General features: G+C 37.6%; 1 protein-coding gene across 1 annotated transcript in view; it reads right to left on the bottom strand.

Moving 5' to 3' along the window:
* The window catches only part of ABCC4 (ATP binding cassette subfamily C member 4 (PEL blood group)), a 263,208-nt gene that overhangs the window by 151,013 nt on the left and 91,548 nt on the right, over positions 1-20,647 (bottom strand). Inside the window, exons 10-15 of the mRNA XM_063425748.1 lie at positions 15,554-15,643; positions 13,201-13,392; positions 11,861-11,955; positions 6,892-6,978; positions 4,505-4,601; positions 708-917 (exon numbers count right to left, since the gene is read on the bottom strand). Of these exons, the coding sequence (XP_063281818.1) occupies positions 708-917; positions 4,505-4,601; positions 6,892-6,978; positions 11,861-11,955; positions 13,201-13,392; positions 15,554-15,643 (771 nt within the window). The remainder of the gene's footprint in view (positions 1-707; positions 918-4,504; positions 4,602-6,891; positions 6,979-11,860; positions 11,956-13,200; positions 13,393-15,553; positions 15,644-20,647) is intronic.

The following is a 20,647-nucleotide window of genomic DNA, read 5'->3' as shown; positions in this document are numbered from 1 at the left end:
TACACAAACTGGTATGCCTATACACTACATTCCATAAGCACACACATTAGATCCTCTACAATAACACATAACACATGCCCTACACACTACACTCCCTGTGAGCGAATTTAATGGGTGGAACATATAGGTGGACTTATGGGTGGGCCTTATGGGCATACTCACCATCAGGCCCTGGGGCCCAGACCTTGAGCTGTGCAAGGGGCCTCAAAAAAATGGAGCTGCTTCCTGTTCTCCCAGAACATTGAATTTTGTGACCGCAGTTACAAACAGCCTCCAGAGATCCGGTTCTACACCAGACCAGTGGAGCCAGACTGCAGCTAGAGCCCATCACCATCTTCATCTGGTTGTAAGTAGGCAATCTAGTATATTATTAGTGACACTAATCTCTAATTAACCTCAAATTAAAGGGACACTATAGTCCCCAGAACCACTGCAGCTTAATGAAGTGGTTCCAGTGTCTATAGCCTGTCCCTGCAGGCTTTTTAATGTAAACACAGTGTGCAGCACTGGCGTTAGTTCATATGGCAGATCATATGGGTGGGGCATTGTGATGTCACATGGGGGGGCGGCAAATTTTTCTTTTGCCTAGGGCGGCAAAAATCCTTGCACCGGCCCTGATTGCCATCTATCTAAACAATTACTCCATTGTCACATATTTGATAGTTGTACTGTTTAGAGAGTTTTTAGCAGTCGCTTTGGCTACTCACTGGTAGAGTGTCTGACGTGCCTTCTTTTTGTGACTGCACTGAAGACTCCTGAGACCAGACAGATGACTGAGAAAAGGTGCGGATCCGAGAAGACTTGATCATCTGGCCATCAGTTGGAGACTGCTCATCATCTCCACTTTTCAGAAGAGAAGCAAAATCGACCCCAGAGTGCAGTAATTCAGTAAAGGTTCCCTTTCCAACCATTTGGCCCTTAAAGAGTTAAAGTTGCAACATGCTTAAAATGTGTCTTTGTAAATATTTTCAACATTCTTCTGTGAACTAATTTCCTAAAACACCCAATGTACTGATTTGAAGGTAAACAATGAAGAATTCAGACAATTGCCAACACAAGTATTTTTAGATGACTGCAACATACTTTGGCAGTCTCCCTCAGACATGATTCTTTGGTAGAGTTGTTTTTGTCATTTGAGGGTTAGATAGGTTTACATTTGTAAGGACACTAGTGCTGGATTTGTCCTAAAAGCTGTAAGGAAAACCAACTACAAATAGAACACAATTTAGCGACTAAAATGCAAGAGTATACATTGTATGTAAGCCAATATTAACCAAAAACACAATACTGGTCAGAAGTGACTGAACAAGCTCATTACATTAGGAGAACACCTTAATAGACAGGGCACCTTTACTGACCGTCTAATTTAATATTTTCGATCATGGAAAATAATGCAACCTGAAATGCCATTGGACTTACTTAAAGACCATACAACAGAAGAAGTTGCTACAGTATATAAAGCAGGGATTTTAAACTATGGCCCCAAGTGTTAATGACCAGAATTTTTGGGATGCAAAAGATGACCAAAGAATCATGGGAGTTTAAGTTCAGCCACATCTGAGGAGCCATAGTTTGAGATGGTTGATATATAGGATATGAGTTTAAGGAATGAGATACTTTCAGCAAAATAGAAAATATGAGAAAGAAGAGACACTACCATAGCTGAATGGATAAAAATGTACATTTGATTTAGCATTTTTTGATAAACTTTTCAAATTATTTAATATTTTTGGATGAACTTTTAAAAATATTTTTTCAGAATATTAAAATATCAAAATTTTTCATATGTAAAATATCAATATAGCATCAAAAAAAAATCTGAATATTTTATAATTTTAAATGTTTATGCCAAAAATATTACATCATTTCAAAAGTTTAACCAAAAACATTAAATTAAGACCCTCAATCACTGTTTTGGTAAACATGAAAGAAATGAAAAAAAAAAAATTATTCAACATTCTACCCAGATAATTATGATATAAAAACATTCAGTGAATTATATAGTGCATTTGTTAAAATTACAGCATTACTTTTCCCCATGTAAACTATGCATTTCACGGTGTACAACTTATTGCATGTAAATGGAAGTAAAAATACGTCTGAGTGAAATTAACCACTTTACATCATATATCTGATAACTCCTCTTTCATCAGATGAAAACTCAAACCTTGCCTAGTGCTCTACCTTTTAACATACACATTAAAATGAAATTCAGGAAACCAGATGTTTAGCATGGTGTTTTTTATATCATGTGAGTGAGCCAAATTAAATTCTTAATATATACTATTTATTCTATTTTCTCTTTATACTGCCTCTCTTGACAAACTTATTACCTCTTTTGGATTCCACTACCACTTGTACGCTGATGACACCCAGCTATATCTCTCCTCCCCGGACCTCTCCCCTGCCGTCCTGCAACGTGTCACTGCTTGCCTTTCTTCTATCTCTGACTGGATGTCTTCCCGCTTTCTGAAACTCAATCTCTCTAAAACTGAGCTCCTTGTCTTAACTCCTCCTAATATCGATCCTCCTCTTTCGCTCTCCCTTCAAGTTTGTGGTACTCACATCAGTCCATCCTTGCAAGCGCGCTGTCTTGGCGTCATACTTGACTCTGGTCTCACCTTTGAGCCTCACATCTAGCATGTTGCCAAATCCTGTAGATTCCATCTTAAAAACATAGCCCGCATCCGCCCCTTTCTTGCACCAGATTCTACCAAGGAGCTTGTCCATGCTCTAGTAATTTCCCGCATGGATTATTGTAACCCTCTCCTGATTGGTCTTCCCAAAAGCCGTACTGCACCCCTACAGTCCGTAATGAACACTGCTGCTAGACTGATTTTCCTCTCTAGTCGTTTCTCTCACACCTCACCCCTCTGCCAGTCCTTACATTGGCTTCCTGTATGCTATAGGAGTCAATTCAAGGTACTAACTCACACCTATGAAGCACTGAACAACTCTAGCCCCTCTTATATCTCCTCACAGATCCATAGGTATGTCCCTTCTCGGTCTCTCTGCCCTGCCCGTGACCACCACCTGTACGGCCAACTCACGCTTGCAGGACTTCTCGCGGGCGGCTCCCTTCCTATGGAATAGCCTGCCTACCGCCATCAGACTCTCCCCTACTCTTGCATCTTTTAAGAAGTGCCTTAAATCCCATCTCTTTAGGAAAGCTTATGGCCTCCAAGACTAACCCCTACCTAACATACCTGTCTCTTGCCCTCTTCTAAAGGGCAGCCCACCTTATTTGACTGCAAATTCCTGTCCTAATGTGTTTTACACCCCAGCTCCTATAGAATGTAAGCTCGATTGAGCAGGGTCCTCTTCAACCTATTGTTCCCGTAAGTTTATTTGTAATTGTCCTATTTATAGTTAAATCCCCTCTCATAATATTGTAAAGCGCTACGGAATCTGTTGGCGCTATATAAATGGCAATAATAATAACACCAAGGTTTTATTCACTAAATACGGATTATGGCAAACTGCAATTCAAATTCCCAAAACCATACAAACTAAAAAGGCATAAAACCAGAATAAAATAAGCGTAATTTTAAGATGTCTTCAACTCGGGTAAATATTGGGATATGATTTTCCGTTGACCACCAACCCTTCTAAGTGAATAAACCAAACCCTCATGTAACTCATCTTCTTAATGACTGGTCTGGTGTAAAACTAGTATAGGGATCCAAATATAGGTGTTCTTTAAAGGAGCTGCTTAGCCGAAAAAAAAATATTTTACCAAAGTGCTCCGGCATCGTAGGAAAGGAAGATTAAAATATAGAATTTAGAAGGAACTAGTAGCCCTTTTAAGCATAGGCAAGCAGGGACTTAATTAGACTAAAGGAACACCATAGGGAACTAAAGAATGCCCACCTCCACTGTTAACACCAGGGACCCGGAAGCAGGAACGTCTGTTAGTTCTTGTGACAGAGCTCAGCCAATGAGCAAGTCCAGCACTGCAAGGCTTACTTAGCTCAGGAAAGCTAACAGAAGCTTCTACTTGGGAATCTCCAGCTCTCAAATAATAGTAGTCGAGGCAGGAAGCAGCACCTTGTGTACCCCAGTTAAAGGAATACTTCACTGCCCAAATGGGCAAAAAATTAGAATTCATGCTTAATGGGTCTGGAGTTGTCCTTTAAGCGGTCAAGCTGTTCAAAAATGGTTTGACTACATACAATAGGTGGCACAGTTATGTTATAGTGCTTGGTGTGTTACTTTAAAAGATATGTTTGTACCTGAATTCTTATAGATTCTTCGGCATTTTCTTATTTTTTTAAATTTCCTTCCATTCCCCCTCCTTCCTTAATTACAATGTACAATGTTACATTGACTGCTCTGGGAACATAGTTTGGTATTTCATTGTTTACTTCCCTTCCTGATTCTAATTAATTTACTAAAAGTAATAAACAAAAAATTAAAGACATGGTTACATATTAAGGATGTGAAGTTTTATCACATTATAATGTCTTCACCATAGTGGTTATGATCAAATAATAGAAGTTAGTACCTCTTTCAGAATCAGAATATGCTTGGCTGCACTGAGATACTGGAGCTGATGGGTGACCAAAATGCAAAGTTTTTTACGAAGTGCCTGGCAGATGCACCTAAGAAACAAAAAAATAATTATAATAAAAATATTTTTCATCTATTGGGAACATCTATGAATATTTCTTGAAAATTAGAAACAAACAAATATTCTGATTAAAAATAAATCTAGAAGCAAGGAATTAAGGAGAGAGTGATGGGAGAATGGCCTGCAAAAAAAAACAATAATCCAGTGATCCTGATCGGCAATCTTATTTAACATGGTTATTCACTGAAGTGAGAATAGTCAGGAATTCACTTAGAATTCTCACCACATCTCACTTTATTTTATATCCCTTTAAATCCTTTATCACGTGTAAAAGCATCATGTGGGCTTCAGCACTGGTGAAGTTGGAATGCTGCAAACGATCAATATTTCTAGTAACCAATGAACTGGAAAAACCACATTCTGTGAAAAATGTAATTATTGTGTTGTATTCACTAAACATTACATTTCAGTAAACTAAAAACTAAATGGAAAAACTTACCCTGACATAGACCAGCTGTGACTATAACTGGTATTTTGGACTACATTTCGAAATATAGTGGTTTTCAATTCAATGTAATTCAGTGTGTGCCTTTTAAAAGGTATTTGGAATTCCAAATCCGAGAAACAAAGCCTTTTTTATTTCTTCGTTGAATGCAACAAATAAAGTTAATGGGTCTTTAATTACAGTATTCAACAACGCAACAGACCAATATCCAAAAGTAATCATCGGTCATTCCCAAAAGTAGGAAACAGGCTGATCACAACAATAGTAATGACAGGATAAATCATTTAATCACCAGAGCACACCAAGGCCATCCAGAAAAGCATATAAGAATTTATGTACGAAATTGGTATTATTCTAAAGAAATGAATACATGTAGAGGACTTGTGTCAGGGCCACACACTTGGAATCCTAATAAAACATCTCTTTTCTGTAGCTCTGGTGTTTTAATACCAGTGTACATGCATTTGAAAGAAAAGCTCTGAAAAAAGACTGTGCTAGAGTGCAGTTTCATTGTAGAGAACAAAACAGAAAAAACGTTCCGTTTCAAAAGAACTCTTGACAGAATCTAGATAGAGAACATTTTTTTTTTTTTCAATCGTCTGTTATGTTACATTCGGACTCGATAAAAACACCCAGATGACAAGCTGCTATGCCTTAATTTAAATGCTTTGTCTGACACATTTCATGTGCAAATTCTTACAGTATTGCTGAACCGATAAATGTTTCATATCCTTGGGCCTTGACGGGTAACAAATGTGTTCTGTATAGTGAATATGTTTCACGGCATAATCAAGGCATTGAGCATCAGTTCAGTTTGTGGGAATATGAAAGGGTAACTAATCATCAAAGTAACTTTGTGAGCATTGTCATACAGATCCAAAATCATCTGCCTGTGCCGAGAAAACAAATGTCTGAATTTATTAAGATAACAGTGTTGTTTAGTGGAGAAAACAAAACATCAAAGATGGCAACAAAAATTGTAACCAGAGGCAAAGGCAAACTTTAGGAAACAAATAATCAAACCAAAGAAGACCGTGTGTACAGACATAGAACTGAAATTTCTCAGACAAACTTCCATAGCACCACTCTGAAAGCATCTCAAAACAGTCATAACTCTAAAACATGTAGATTGTAAAAAGTTCTAAAATCAACGTAGGACATCAGTAAGACTTGACAGTGGTTTTTATGTGTCCAAGCGGTTATACTGTAACATACTGGAAATCCTCCAACCTGCTATTACACCAAGTCACTCATTTTAAGGGGAGATATGGTCTCAAAAATAACAGGGTTTTTTTCAGGACTATAAAGTTCCCTTCTGTTGCTCTGTCCACCCCACTCGTGTTTAAAAAGTAAAGTTAGACAAAGATAACTTTCCAGTGCCGAGACAACTCCACTGGAGCAGCCCTCTCTGCCACCATCTTTGTCAGCACAGCTGCTGACATCTTCCACTGTCTCGTCCAATCCAATGTTTCTCATAGAGAAGCATTAAGGACGAGAAACGAGATGCAAGGCAAAACACTATGAACAGCAGTTGACTGAGAACAGAGTCTGACTCTGCTCTAGAGGTAGAACCGTCTCTAGTAGCCTGTCAGGAAGATAGCCACCAAAGGTGTTTTTAACCCTTTAATGTAAACATAACGGTTTCTACAAAATGCTATTTTAAATAAAGAGTTAAAATGACCAGACCACTTCATTGAGGTTAAGTGGCCTTAGTGCCTTTAAAAAGATCCAACAATTGCTGAATTTAGAATAGGCATATGAGGAACACGAAACGTGAAACAGAACGTGATAAAGCTCAGTGCTATAAATAACACACTTTTCAAACAGGTGCCTTCCGACTTCGGCATCAACAGCACTTAGAGGATCATCCAGAAGATAAATGTCTGCGTCTTGGTAAACAGCTCTGTAGAAAAAAAATAAAAATAAATCACAGGTCATATTAGATAGAGTTTAGGCAATTGAAAGAGATTAGTTTTCTAAATAGCTATATCTATTGTGCAAAATATACTGGTACTTTAGTCCAGTGCAATAATACAGAAAGACAACATGATTTTTAAATACGGTAGGTAATTATTCAAATTGGTCAATAAAAATAAATTTCAGACGGTGTTTTTGTTTTAGTTACAGACTACTAAAAAAAAAAATCAAAAATAAATCATATTTATAGTATAATGATTAACCCCTTCAGGACGGAGTCAATAGTGCACGTTCTGATCAAAACAAAACGTAAACAAAAACTGGAATTTGCGCTATGTGTCTGTTCACCCGTAGTTCCCCTCTTTCAAATTATATGCACCCACACTTATTATATATCATTTTGTTCAGGAGAAACAGGGCTTTAATCTATCATTAACTATTCATATATGGAACATCATTTATTATGAATAAAAGTAAAAAAAATGTGAGAAAATAAGATTTTTTTTTAAATTTGCATTTCCGTCTGACATTTTAACTGTGAATGTCATAATACTGTACTGCAAAAAAAATGCACATATTTGTAATCAGCGATGTCTCACGAGTACAACAGTACCCCCCATTAACAGGTTTTATGTTGTTTTGGAAAGTTACAGGGTCAAATATAGAACATTACATTTTCAAATTGAAATTTGCCAGATTGGTAATGTTACCTTTGAGACGGTGTGGTAGCCCAGGAATGAGAATTACCCCCATAATGGCATACCATTTGAAAAAGTAGACAAGCCAAGGTATTGAAAGTGGGGTATGTTTAGTCTTTTTTAGTAGCCACTTAGTCACAAACACTGGCCAAAGTTAGCGTTCATATTTGTTTTTGTGTGAAAAAAGCAAAAAACGAATATTTGGCCAGTGTTTGTGACTAAGTGGCTACTAAGAAAGACTGGACATACCCCACTTGCAATACCTTGGGTTGTCTACTTTTGCAAATGGTATGCCATCATGGGGGTAATTCTCATTCCTGGGCTGCCATACGCTCTCAAAGGCAACATAACCAATCTGGCAAATTTCAATGTGAAAAAAATGAAATGCAAGCCTTATATGTGACTCTCTAACGTTCCAAAACACCATAAAACCTGTACATGGGGGGTACTGTTATTCTCGGGAGATTTCACTAAACACAAATATTAGTGTTTTAAAACAGTAAAACATATTACAACAATAATATAGACCATAAAAGTGCAGTTCGCTTGTAAAAAATGCAAAAAACTTCACTTTTACTTAAAATATCATCGTTGTAATACAATTTACCAGTTTGAAACATGAATATTTGAGTTCAGCGAAGTCTCCCGAGTAAAACAGTACCCCCTATGTACAGGTTTTATGGTGTCTTGGAGAGTTACAGGGTCAAATATAGTGCTTGCGAATTAAATTCTCTGCACTTTCTCCCTGTGTTGTCATGCATGTCAATCAAATTTTAATTAATCAAATCACAATTACGTTAAAAGATTATTTAAATATACATGTAGAATTTTAATATATATATGCATTTATAGGTATTTAAATTCTACGTGTATACTAATGTAATCTTTTATGTAATTATATGTATTTATCTATATATATATATATATTTGCGGTTATTTGTATTTTATATATATATATATATATAGATATATATAGAATGTCATTCTAAGTGTATTTTGTTACCGATATATATATATTAATAACAAAATACAGTTAGAATGAAATTACATATGCATATATAATTTATATTAAATTTTGTTTCAATATTTTATTTATTTATTTTATTATTTAATTTATTTATTATTTTAATTATACGTATTTATATATAATATATATATGTACATCTATTATATATATAATATATATATACATATTATATATATGTAACGTCATTCTAAGTGTATTTTAATATTAATATATATACTTATATTAATATTAAAATACACTTTGTATGACGTTACATATATATAATATGTATATATATTATACATATAATATATATACATATTATATATATATAAAAATATATTTAATTTATTTTTACACTTGTCTTTTATTTATTTTTTATACTTCCCACCAGCAGGGGGACTGTCTGATATTTCAAACAGTCCCCCTGCTGGCAGATCCACAGCCAGCTATAGGGGGCCTCATTTGCCGTGGGAGGGCTGCCTGGGCTGTGAGGCAGTCCTCCCGAAGCGGATCGCGGCGGAGGTAAGTATAACTTACCTCCTGGGGCTGCAAGCCGTTACGGCGTGCTATGCCGTCATAACGGCTTTAAAGCCCACTTAACCCGTGACGGCATAGCACGCCGTAACGGCGTTAAGGGGTTAATGCAGATTCTTACCCATCCAGTATACATTCATGCATCATACAAAAACCCAGAACATGCAAGGGCAATATAGAACAATAGCAATATATGTTTAAAAAACCTGGGCAGTTTTTTCTGGGAATTTAGTACATAAGAACAGATCTAAACAAATCTGAGCACATAGGGTACAACCTAAAACCTCAGAGAGAGGTCAGATTTTAGCCAGGGTATGTATTGTCAATGAAGTTCAATATCTCATTCTTAGCTCACTGTAGTGTCAACCAGGCCTGGACTGGCCATCGGGGACACCGGGCAAATGCCAGGTGGGCTGCGATGGCCATGGGCCGAGGTCAGCCGGGAGGTCCTGTGATCTCCACTGCTATCCGACCGCCAGCCCTGCTGCATTCCATGACGGGCCGGTCAAAGATCTCCCTCATCGGCCCACTTGCACAGACATGCGGCTGGGGAGGGAGGAGGGAGTGGAGGACCCGGTGGAGCTGCAAGATAGAGCTCCACCGGGTCCTCCTCTCTCGCCAGACCCGGAGCATTGCCATGGCAGCACCCCCGATATCGCAAGCGTGAACTCTAGCTCCACAGGCTAGAGTTCACTCACCACTAGCACCACCACACACACACACATTACATTACACCACAAACACAACACTACTAAAACCGACCTTACACAATACCACACCACAATCAGCTCACTCTACACACACGCAATCCCACAAGCAGGCTCCAAACACATGCACAATACTCTTTCCTGGCCCTTTTGTCTCCTGGTATCCCATTTATAAAGACACCAGAGACAGGTTGCAAAGAAATACAGAGCAATCATGTTGTTAAATTTGCTTGCACTGTGCAGAACAAATACAGGGCTTTTTTCCCATGCTAGAGCTCTTCAGCAGAGCTCATGCTAGGGCTCTTCAGCAGAGCATGGTCTGCCTTGGAAGAGCATTGAACTAACATGCTCACATTGAGAGGGGGTGTGTTTGTCATTGGTGATGACAAAACACACACTCTCTGTGATTTAAAAATGTCCGGGACAAATTTTTTCCCAGTCCGGCGCTTGTGTCAACCCCAATATGAACTTGGCATATTAACAGATTGTTCGGCTGTGGTATAATATTTAGTTCTAAACATAATGCAGTTGAAATTTAGTTGCTTTGGACAGATTAAAGGTTACTTTTCAGGCTCTTTTTTAAAGTGCATACATTTCTATATATACATTGTGTTAATACATTTCTGTATATACATTGTGTTAATAGTTTTGCTAACAAATGTATAGTTGGGGAGGAGGATCGATGTCAAAATAGGTCTGTCTCCCACCTGTCAGTTATATTTTTGTCATAGACTATGGCGAATAATTAACTGACGAGGGAGAGCAGAGAAGACCTCCCACAAGCAGTCTTTCTGCTCTTTACACATGGCATCCATAGTGCATGCGCTGTGGTTACTACAGAAACTCCCTAGCTGATGCTGCTAATGTTGGCTCAGGAGCATAGGAAACAGGGTAACACAATGTCACTGCCAGAGTGTCAGCAGCACACAGGAGGCTTGCCCTGCATGAGCAAGTGTCATCAAGCAGAGCAAATCCATGAAGACATTTGGCAGAGAACAACGCATACAAAGCATACAGCTCTGGGTTGGTGGTGTGACAAGTATCTCTCAAAATTCTACATTGAATACATAATGTATTTTTGTGATACATGATGTATTCAATACATTTGGGGGAGGGGGGAGGGGGGGGGGATAATTTCAACACGGTCATGTTTACCACATAATGCTGCACTGGACTTTATTAAAATAGGATAGTGACTCTACAGATTTATTTCAGTACTACTAATGTGAAAAACTAAATATGTCTGCGCACATTTGGATCCCATTAGCAGGCATTTTCTGTTAAAATAGATAGCACCCAGACTAATTCTGGTCCAGTTACAATACCAAACGGGTGCTTATGGAGGAAATCTGCGTAATTTGCATTTCAAATGTATAAAAGTAACAGAACAATAGAAACATAGAATGTGACAGGAGATAAGAACCATTCGGCCCATCTAGTCTGCCCCATTTTCTAAATACTTCCATTAGTCCCTGGCCTTATCTTAAGTCTAGGATAGCCTTATGCCTATGCCACACATGCTTAAACTCCCTCACTGTGTTAACCTCTACCACTTCAGCTGGAAGGCTATTCCATGCATCCACTACCCTCTCTGTAAAGTAATAAGAAAAAAAAAAGGGGCTCCACTCTGGGGACATTTATTACAAGGAACATATTGATACAGATAGTGGTTCTGACACTGAGGTGTACTATAACTCTAAAGAGCCTGTTCATGCCCAGTGAAGGGGGCACTGTCACAGTTCTCACCGTGCCATACAGACTGCCAGACGTGGTCACCCCACAAGTGCCAAACAGGGGATTAAGTCATAGTTTCTTCTGAAAATCTACATATTAAGCTAGGTTAGTATCACAATTTCGAATACCATTTTTGGTTGTAAGTTTTGTAAATTTTTGAAAAACTTAAAAAGCATTATGTCTTACCTAGCTAAATTTACACGAGCTTTCTGCCCACCACTCAGTGTAACACCTCGATCTCCTATTACAGTCAAGTCTCCATCGTCTAACTGCAGCATGTCCTGCAGAGATATGTACAAAAATGTAACTATCACAACACAAGCAGCTCATCCGTTAATTCATTATGTTTTCATCACATGGCATCTTATGGGGCATATAAAAAGCTGTAGGTGTGCAACTACATGCCCTCTGTGATGTGATTTTTGGAAGAGATAATATCAAGACGTCTTTGAAGAAACAGTGTTATTGGCATGTTGCACGTGTTGACACCTTTCTGAAACAGACCTAAAACTTGGCAAAACTACATGGCTAAGGCACATGTCCAGAAATTAATTTTAAAAATTATTTTTCAGTAAATATTACCGATAAGGGTTTGTCAGTGTCGGTGGTACCAATTCTACCCTAGGGCTTGACCCTAATTTAGTTAAATAGAATTAAACTAAGAGAAATCTCAAATGGAGATCGCTAAATTGGTTATTTTTTGGAACAATGTGGCTGTGCTGGAATAAACTTGACTGCAGTTCGGTATAAGGAAATAGATAGAATTTAGCAACATAGTTATTCACGGTTTTACTTATTCAGTGATTTGTTAGGCTTTGTTTCTTGCCAAAATGAACACTGAAGCCAAAGTGTGTTTCTGTTTGCCTATTGAATTAGGGTATCTGTTAAAATAGTGAATATCTCAGTAATCCCTCTGTAAATATGAATCAGACTCCCAAGCTCCATAACTCATTGTATAAGGATAGAGACAGGATATTCTATTCCAGCACTGCCACATTGTTCCAAAAAATAACCAATTTAGAGATCTCCCTGTGGAATTTCTCCAAGTTTAATCCTATTTAGCCAAGGCCCCTGGACACTCTTACCTCAAAAGTTTAACTCCAAAGGTTGCCTCCAGCACCAACCTCCACAAATCCTGTACCTTTTTTTCTAATTGAGGACCTACTGATTAGCTTAGAGTGTCAGCTGACCGCTCTAGCCAATCAGTGGCACCCCAGTCCAGCACTCCGTGCTTCCTGTTACTCCTGTTTTAGATGCTGGATCCCGCCTGGGAGACCTGGAGATGTGCGTCGGAAGCACCCTTAGGAGTTAAACTGTTCTAGAATGGTTTAACACCTTAAAGTAAGAGAGCATCCAGGGGCCTCCTGGAAGTTATGGTGCCTAAACTGTTCTTTCCACTGAAATAATATATTAATTTGTGCCCTAACAAATTCTGTTTACAAATACAAACTCATTGTTGACCTCAAATACCCCAAAAATTGTATAAACTTCCTTCAAATAAACACCTCACTTGCACCAAAATGTACCTTTTTAAGAGCACAAACTCTGAGGACTTTTTCATACTTTTCTTGAACATATTCTTTCCCAAATAATATGTTACTTCTGACAGTGCCTGAAAATACCCATGGCTGTTGGGACACGTATCCAATTTTACCTCTGACATCCACAAACCCTTTATCTTTAGGCAGCTCGCCAAGTACTGCACTTAGAAGGGATGACTGCAGAATACAGGGGAAAGAAATACACGTTAATCACAAAACGTACATCAACACAATTTACTTACACAATGTATGGATCCGAACAAAAGACATGTATAGGGATGCACTAGGAAAAGTTAAAACATGCATACAATACATCATAGAACATTCAACAACAAGAATTGCATTACTAACCAAAGGGAAAAAGAAATGCATAAATATGATTTTATTTTTTTAAACCGTTATGGCATGTAGAGAGGTCTATTACAGGAACTCTTTACATTCAATATACAGACAATGGCCAATTTAGTGAGACTCACTAAAACACCTATCTACCAACAGCTGTCTTTTTTTCTAGCTGCTGACTACTCACAGCATCTATTGCTTATTTTCAACCGATGTAATAAGAATGCAAAGGGCTGTAGGAAACAGTACCGGTGTGATGGTACAATTAATGGGGACCGCAAATTATGGTTTTAAAAATGTGAAAATGTATATTCACTAGCATTGAATGGCAAAACTCCTTGTGACCTTACTACTATGGTGAGTTATTTCCGCCGACCGCACACATTAAACCGTGTCTCCCTTTACTTGCTTGTCTGGATGCTTATTTTTCATTATCTTTCATTATCTCCTAGCATGGCATTTGCTGAGCTCTAATTATGAATCTAATGCTATTGAGTTTTGTTTTTTGCATTGCATATTTTGCATATTTTTGAAAAAGGTTCACGTTAATAACTATTTATAACGTTTTGCAGCTGTCAACAGTTCTCGTGTAGCGTTCGGTATTACGTGAAATCCTATTGTAAGAGGTCAATCTACAGACAAGCCTGACAAAATACAATAAAAAAATATATTGTGTTCTCAGGAAGGTAAGATCATGTTTAAAATACCACATGTCAGCCTCTATATGAATTGACATCCGTTAATGAATCAATACTGGAAACACTGGTAATATGACATTTAAAGAAAATCAGAAATTTCCTATCTGACAAACCACAAACATGAAAATCTTAGATTTAATAGATGCTACTTGTTTTAATTAAGAGCCTAAATTGTACACCCAATCTTGAATCTTTATGAAGGTAGCAGCATCATGTGATATGTTTATTCTACTTTAACTTATGTTGAAAAAAACATTGAGTATAAAAATCATCTCTCCAGTCTGCATTACCTTTAATTCCTTTGAGTGCTAAACATAGGAGGGTTATGTGATAGGCAAAGACTTAAATGTCAATCACGTTACTCTTAGCTTTCCCCCAAACTGCAAAGACAAGTCGTGTCACTGAACTATATAACCATTGCTGTGCTGTTCTTAAGAGACTTTGTTGACAAGTCTGAACTATTCAATTTCGAGTGAAGATTTGTGTGAACCTTTTTATAGTCCAGATGTATACTAAAAATCATTGTGATTTTGTATTTATTTTTACTTTTGGAACGCTACAACAGTTTTATATAGCGTTGCAGATTTCCAAATTTAAGACAAAAGAAAAAAAATACATATGTGTTCATATAGGCACACAATTTGTAAATATGTCTTTAGAGTCCAATATTGGGTAAAAGTTCAATTGTTAAATGGAATTCCTTTTTCCATATATTATATTATTACTAAATGATATGTACTGATACATTCATAATTTCATAGTACCAAAAGAAGAGTCCTTTAAGAGAAACAAGCTATACATTTCTATATGTAAAATCACATGTTTTTGTTGGAATTCAATTTGAATGATAAGATGGAAAAATTCTCAGGATTAGCCCAGTTTCCATTATGCACAAAATGCAAAAAAAAAAAAAAAAATACTGCCAATCAAAGAGTTAAAGGATTCATTACGATATAGGTACAATCCTATATGGAAATACAATACAGTATGAATTACACAAAAATACATGTGCACGTCAAAACGTTCCTAACTATTACGAGAGGGATTAAAAGTAGATAAAAGTCGAAAATCTATTGTGTCTTGACAAAAACGTAAATAACACCCCAGGCGGCTTTATGTGACATTGCATCACTCATGTGGAATGCATTTGAACAATCGATGTGAACACACACATTCTCTTTCACAACAAGCTCAATAACCTATCCTGAAAGCAGCTTACAAAAAGTATTAGCGTTTTCATTACACTGTAAAGTCACCCACTTTAGGCCTTTCTAGCTGAGGGGAAAGATAAAACTCACTTTGCCTGCTCCAACAGGTCCGATCACAGCCAGCAATTCACCAGGTCGAACACTGCAGGATATATTCTGAAGAGTTGGCATTTCCAAAGTCTGTAAAAGAATCACACAGTTTGATTTAGCATCCTTGATAATAATATTGTTATTGCCGCTGATTTAGGTTAAAAAAACAAATCATTGAATATGGAATAGTTCTGTACAAATATTACAAATCTATGTTCAAGGACAAGAGATCTTTGTTGTACTCTCAAACACTGTGTACCTCTAATAAATGTCTATAATGGACTATTAATGTCTATAACTTACAAGGAAACCGTAGTAATACATACTGAATGCGATTATTTTTTATAGATGCATAATAAATGTCATGTCCAAACTTTTCCTTTATTTTGTGCAGATATTATTCTACCTTAGGGACTTTCGTTGTTCTATCACGATTAGTTTTTTACCCGTCTTCCCCTGCTTGATTGATTGCCTGATGGCTTAGTTCAGCCAACGCCATACCTTACCTTTACTACCATCTCGGCTTTTTCTTTGGCTTATACACCTGAGCAGAAGCTGCAAAAATGGTCCAGCAAGTTTGCAGTTGCTCAGAATTTCTCCAGGGCGTATTTGCCCCCACATATAGTGCTTTGCACATGGGAAGGTCTGGTTGTGTGCACTGTGGGACTGCACACAATTTGTGCCAGGTTACATAACCCTGATGTATCGGGACCATTGACTTGAATGGTGTCACTGGCACACTACCACTTCAACCTTACTAACTAGTTGTCCCAATGACGATATGCAACAGTCCGTTTGCATGCAGTAAATAGTAAGAAAAAAGGGTCTAAGCAAGGTCTAAAGGTAAATTATTTGATCATATTACAAGTGATTAAAGCCAGAAGAAGTAAAGTTGCCCTATATTTACAAAATAGCTTGAATTTAATAGAAGAAAATAATTACAACTGTATAAACCGTATGTGCTATCTCTGTGTTATTATTTATGTTTAAAGGACCACTATAGTGCCAGGAATACATACTAGTTTTCCTGGCACTATAGTGTCCTGAGGGTGCCCCCACCCTCAGGGTCCCACTCCCGCCGGGCTGAAGGGGGAGGAAAGGGGTTAAACACTCACCTTTCTCCAGCGCCAGGCTCCCTCGGTGCTGGGGACTCTCCTCCTCCTCCAGTCATCCGCTGAATGCACATGCACGGCAAGAGCCGCGCGCGCATTTATCCAGTCCATAGGAAAGCATTCTCAATGCTTTACTATGGACGCTGGCGTCTTCTCACTGTGAAAATCACAGTGAGAAAAGCAGAAGTGCCTCTAGCGGCTGTCAATGAGACTGCCACTAGAGGCTGGATTAACCCATATGTAAACATAGCAGTTTCTCTGAAACTGCTATGTTTACAGCAGGCAGGGTTAACCCTAAATGGACCTGGCACCCAGACCACTTCATTAAACTGAAGTGGTCTGGGTGCCTATAGTGGTCCTTTAACCCCTTAAGGACCAAACGTCTGGAATAAAAGGGAATCATGACATGTCACACATGTCATGTGTCCTTAAGGGGTTAAGAGCACACATGGAGTATATAAGAAAATAGAACCCTTATACACTGAGTTTCCTGCAAAAAAGCAAAAGCAACAGAATCGAATTTTCCAAATTCCAAAAAAACTAAAGAAAAGAGAATTATTGTATTAGGCAAAAATAACAGATACACTTTAAATCAAAGAACTCACAATCAACTTTCAATTCTAAAAATATATTAATTTGCATAATAAATGATCAAGCTGCCAAGTCAAGGTTTCATTGATGTAATTAGTTTCGGCTGTATGTCACATTATTATTATTATTCTATTATTTATAGAGCGCCGTCAAATTCCGCAGCGCTTTACAATGGGTGGACGAACAGACATGTAGTTGTAACCAGACAAGTTGGACACACAGGAACAGAGGGGTTGAGCTTACATGCTAGAGGGAATGGGGTAAAATGACACAAAAGGCAAGGATAGTATTAGACTAGTGACAGTTGCAGAAGAGGAATCAGTTGGGAGCTATTAAGAGTTTAATTGATACGCTTTTATGAAGAAGTGGGTTTTTAACGATTTTTTGAAGGAGTGGAGACTGGGTGAGCATCTAACGGAGGAGGGAAGAGAGTTCCACAGGAACTCATGGTACAAACAATCCTCTATTTGATTATTTTCTTGATAGAAAATATACAACACATAATCAAAGGACAGCTCATCAGTAAACAGTAAATGTGAGTCCGAAACAGCATGTATTCCTGTATCCATTTAAAACAAAGTACAGCCAAGATAAGTCTTTTTAACACAAGTACTAGAACAGAAAGAGATAAAGTTCAGATAGGCTGGTAGGTAAAACAAGGGATGGCGTATTCTCTGCTTTTTTTTTTATCTCATACTTTTCATGTTTCAGATCTAGAAGTACACATCACATCTAACAGAGCAATTGGAAGGTCAACAGGTAACAGCACACTCTAGACATTATAACCATTTCATCTCATTGAGTTGGTTAAAGTGCCTGCAGTTCTCCAAAACTGTTAATTCGATGTTAAGCCATTTACAAGCAGTTTAACATTGAATGGCGATACATGGCAATCATAGCCCAACCTCCACTGTAGGCATAGCTAAGGCATTACCAATTCATACCAGCAATAGGAGGGTGTGACAGGCTCCAAGCAGGGAGCTGACACACTCAGATAATTACCGCTGCCCGCTGCTACTCAGGGTAGTGTTTCCTCATTAGACCAAGCAGCACAAAGGGGACTGACTGCCGGGGACTCTCATTTAGCACCGAACCGCCCAAAAATGGTTTACCACTAAACGGAAGAATGGCACAAGGGAAGAATGGAAGATTGGCACTATAATCACTTCAGTTTTAAAACATTGTGCAAAAACAGCAATGTTTACTACATTACAGGGTTTAAATGCCTGTAGAGCAGGGGTAGGCAACCTTCAGCACTTAAGATGTCGGCCACTACATCTCCCACTATGGTCTTACAGCCACAATGCTGGCAAGGCATCAGGGGAGACGTAGTCCACAACATCTGGGCCGAAGGATGCCCACTCTGACGACCATTAGAGGAGCTTCCACCAAAATAGCCAGGTGAAACTCTGCTATTTCAAATCAGATTGTCTCATTGAGACCATCTGAATGGCACAGCGCAGAGTTTTGTCACGCATGCGCACTAGCCTCTCAATGCTTTCCTATAGAAAAACATTGAACTTGCTGAGATCACCAAGATTGGTAATCTCAGTCAAGGAGACCGAGACCAGCACACCACAATATACAAAGCAAGTCAATCTGACTTTTAAATTCTCACAGGGGGTTGGGGGGGGGATTCCCTTTAGAAAGGGTTACTTTAAGAACAGAATTGTCTTAATTAACACATGAAACATATCACAAAATATACAACTGAAAAATAGTACCACAAATGATAAAATGTTTGTGAAAGCAAGCGTAATGAACAAGAACATTATTTTACACTATTTTACGAATAAGGCTACTTCATAAAAAGATATCACTACTGGACTTGTACAAAAAGAACAACAGAAATTAAGCTAGGATGAACTGCACAAACCAACTAATGACACATCTTCAAATATGGTGTGATGGTTAAAAACAACAAAAAAAAGGAATAAAAAATAAATTAAATTAAAAATAAAATATATATATTTTTATTATTATTATTATTTATTTAATACATATTTATGTTTTACACATTACCTCACCAAATTTTGTTTTACTATAAAAGCATATAAAACAATAGAGGACACACTGTAATATGTATACATTAATTATATACTCTGACATAAAGTGAACAGTAAACACTGGGCTGGGATTCAGCAAACAATAACGCAGTTTTTAGATCAAAATACAAAATAAACACCAGTTTAACCCCTTCAGGACGGAGTCAATAGTGCACGTTCTGATCAAAACAAAACGTAAACAAAAACTAGAATTTGCGCTATATGTCTGTTCACCCGTAGTTCCCCTCTTTCAAATTATATGCACCCACACTTATTATATATCATTTTGTTCAGGAGAAACAGGGCTTTAATTTACCATTAACTATTCATATATGGAACATAATTCATTATGAATAAAAAAATGTGAGAAAATAAGATTTTTTTACAATTTGTATTTCCGTCTGACATTTTAGCTGTGAATGCCATAATACTGTTAGGTTTTACTGCACAAAAATGCACATATTTGTAATCAGCGATGTCTCACGAGTACAACAGTAACCCCCATTAACAGGTTTTAGGGCGTTTTGGAAAGTTACAGGGTCAAATATATAACGTTCCATTTTCAAGTAGAAATTTGCCAGATTGGCAATGTTACCTTTGAGACGGTGTGGTAGCCCAGCAATGAGAATTACCCCCATAATGGCATACCATTTTAAAAAGTAGACAACCAAAGGTATTGAAAGTGGGGTATGTTTAGTCTTTTTTAGTAGCCACTTAGTCACAAACACTGGCCAAAGTTAGCGTTCATATTTGTTTTTGTGTTAAAAAAGCAAAAAAACTAATATTTGGCCAGTGTTTGTGACTAAGTGGCTACTAAAAAAAGACTGGACATACCCCACTTGCAATACCTTGGGTTGTCTACTTTTGCAAATGGTATGCCATCATGGGGGTAATTCTCATTCCTGGGTTACCATACGCTCTCAAAGGCAACATAACCAATCTGGCAAATTTCAATGTTAAAAAAATGAAATGCAAGCCTTATATGTGACTCTCTAACTTTCCAAAACACCATGAAACCTGTACATGGGGGGTACTGTTATTCTCGGGAGACTTCACTAAACACAAATATTAGTGTTTTAAAACAGTAAAACTTATTACAACAATAATATAGTCCATAAAAGTGCCGTTCGTTTGTAAAAAAATGCAAAAAAACGTCACTTTTACTTAAAATATCATCGTTGTAATACAATTTACCAATTTGAAACACTAATATTTGAGTTCAGCGAAGTCTCCCGAGTAAAACAGTACCCCCCATGTACAGGTTTTATGTTGTTTTGGAGAGTTACAGGGTCAAATATAGTGCTTGCGAATTAAATTCTCTGCACTTTCTCCCTGTGTTGTCAGGC

This window comes from Pelobates fuscus, chromosome 1 (genome assembly GCF_036172605.1).
Source record: "Pelobates fuscus isolate aPelFus1 chromosome 1, aPelFus1.pri, whole genome shotgun sequence".
Classification (NCBI taxonomy): Eukaryota; Metazoa; Chordata; class Amphibia; order Anura; family Pelobatidae; genus Pelobates; species Pelobates fuscus.
The sequence above is the reverse complement of the archived record's forward strand: the minus strand, read 5'-3'. Positions and strand labels throughout refer to the sequence as shown.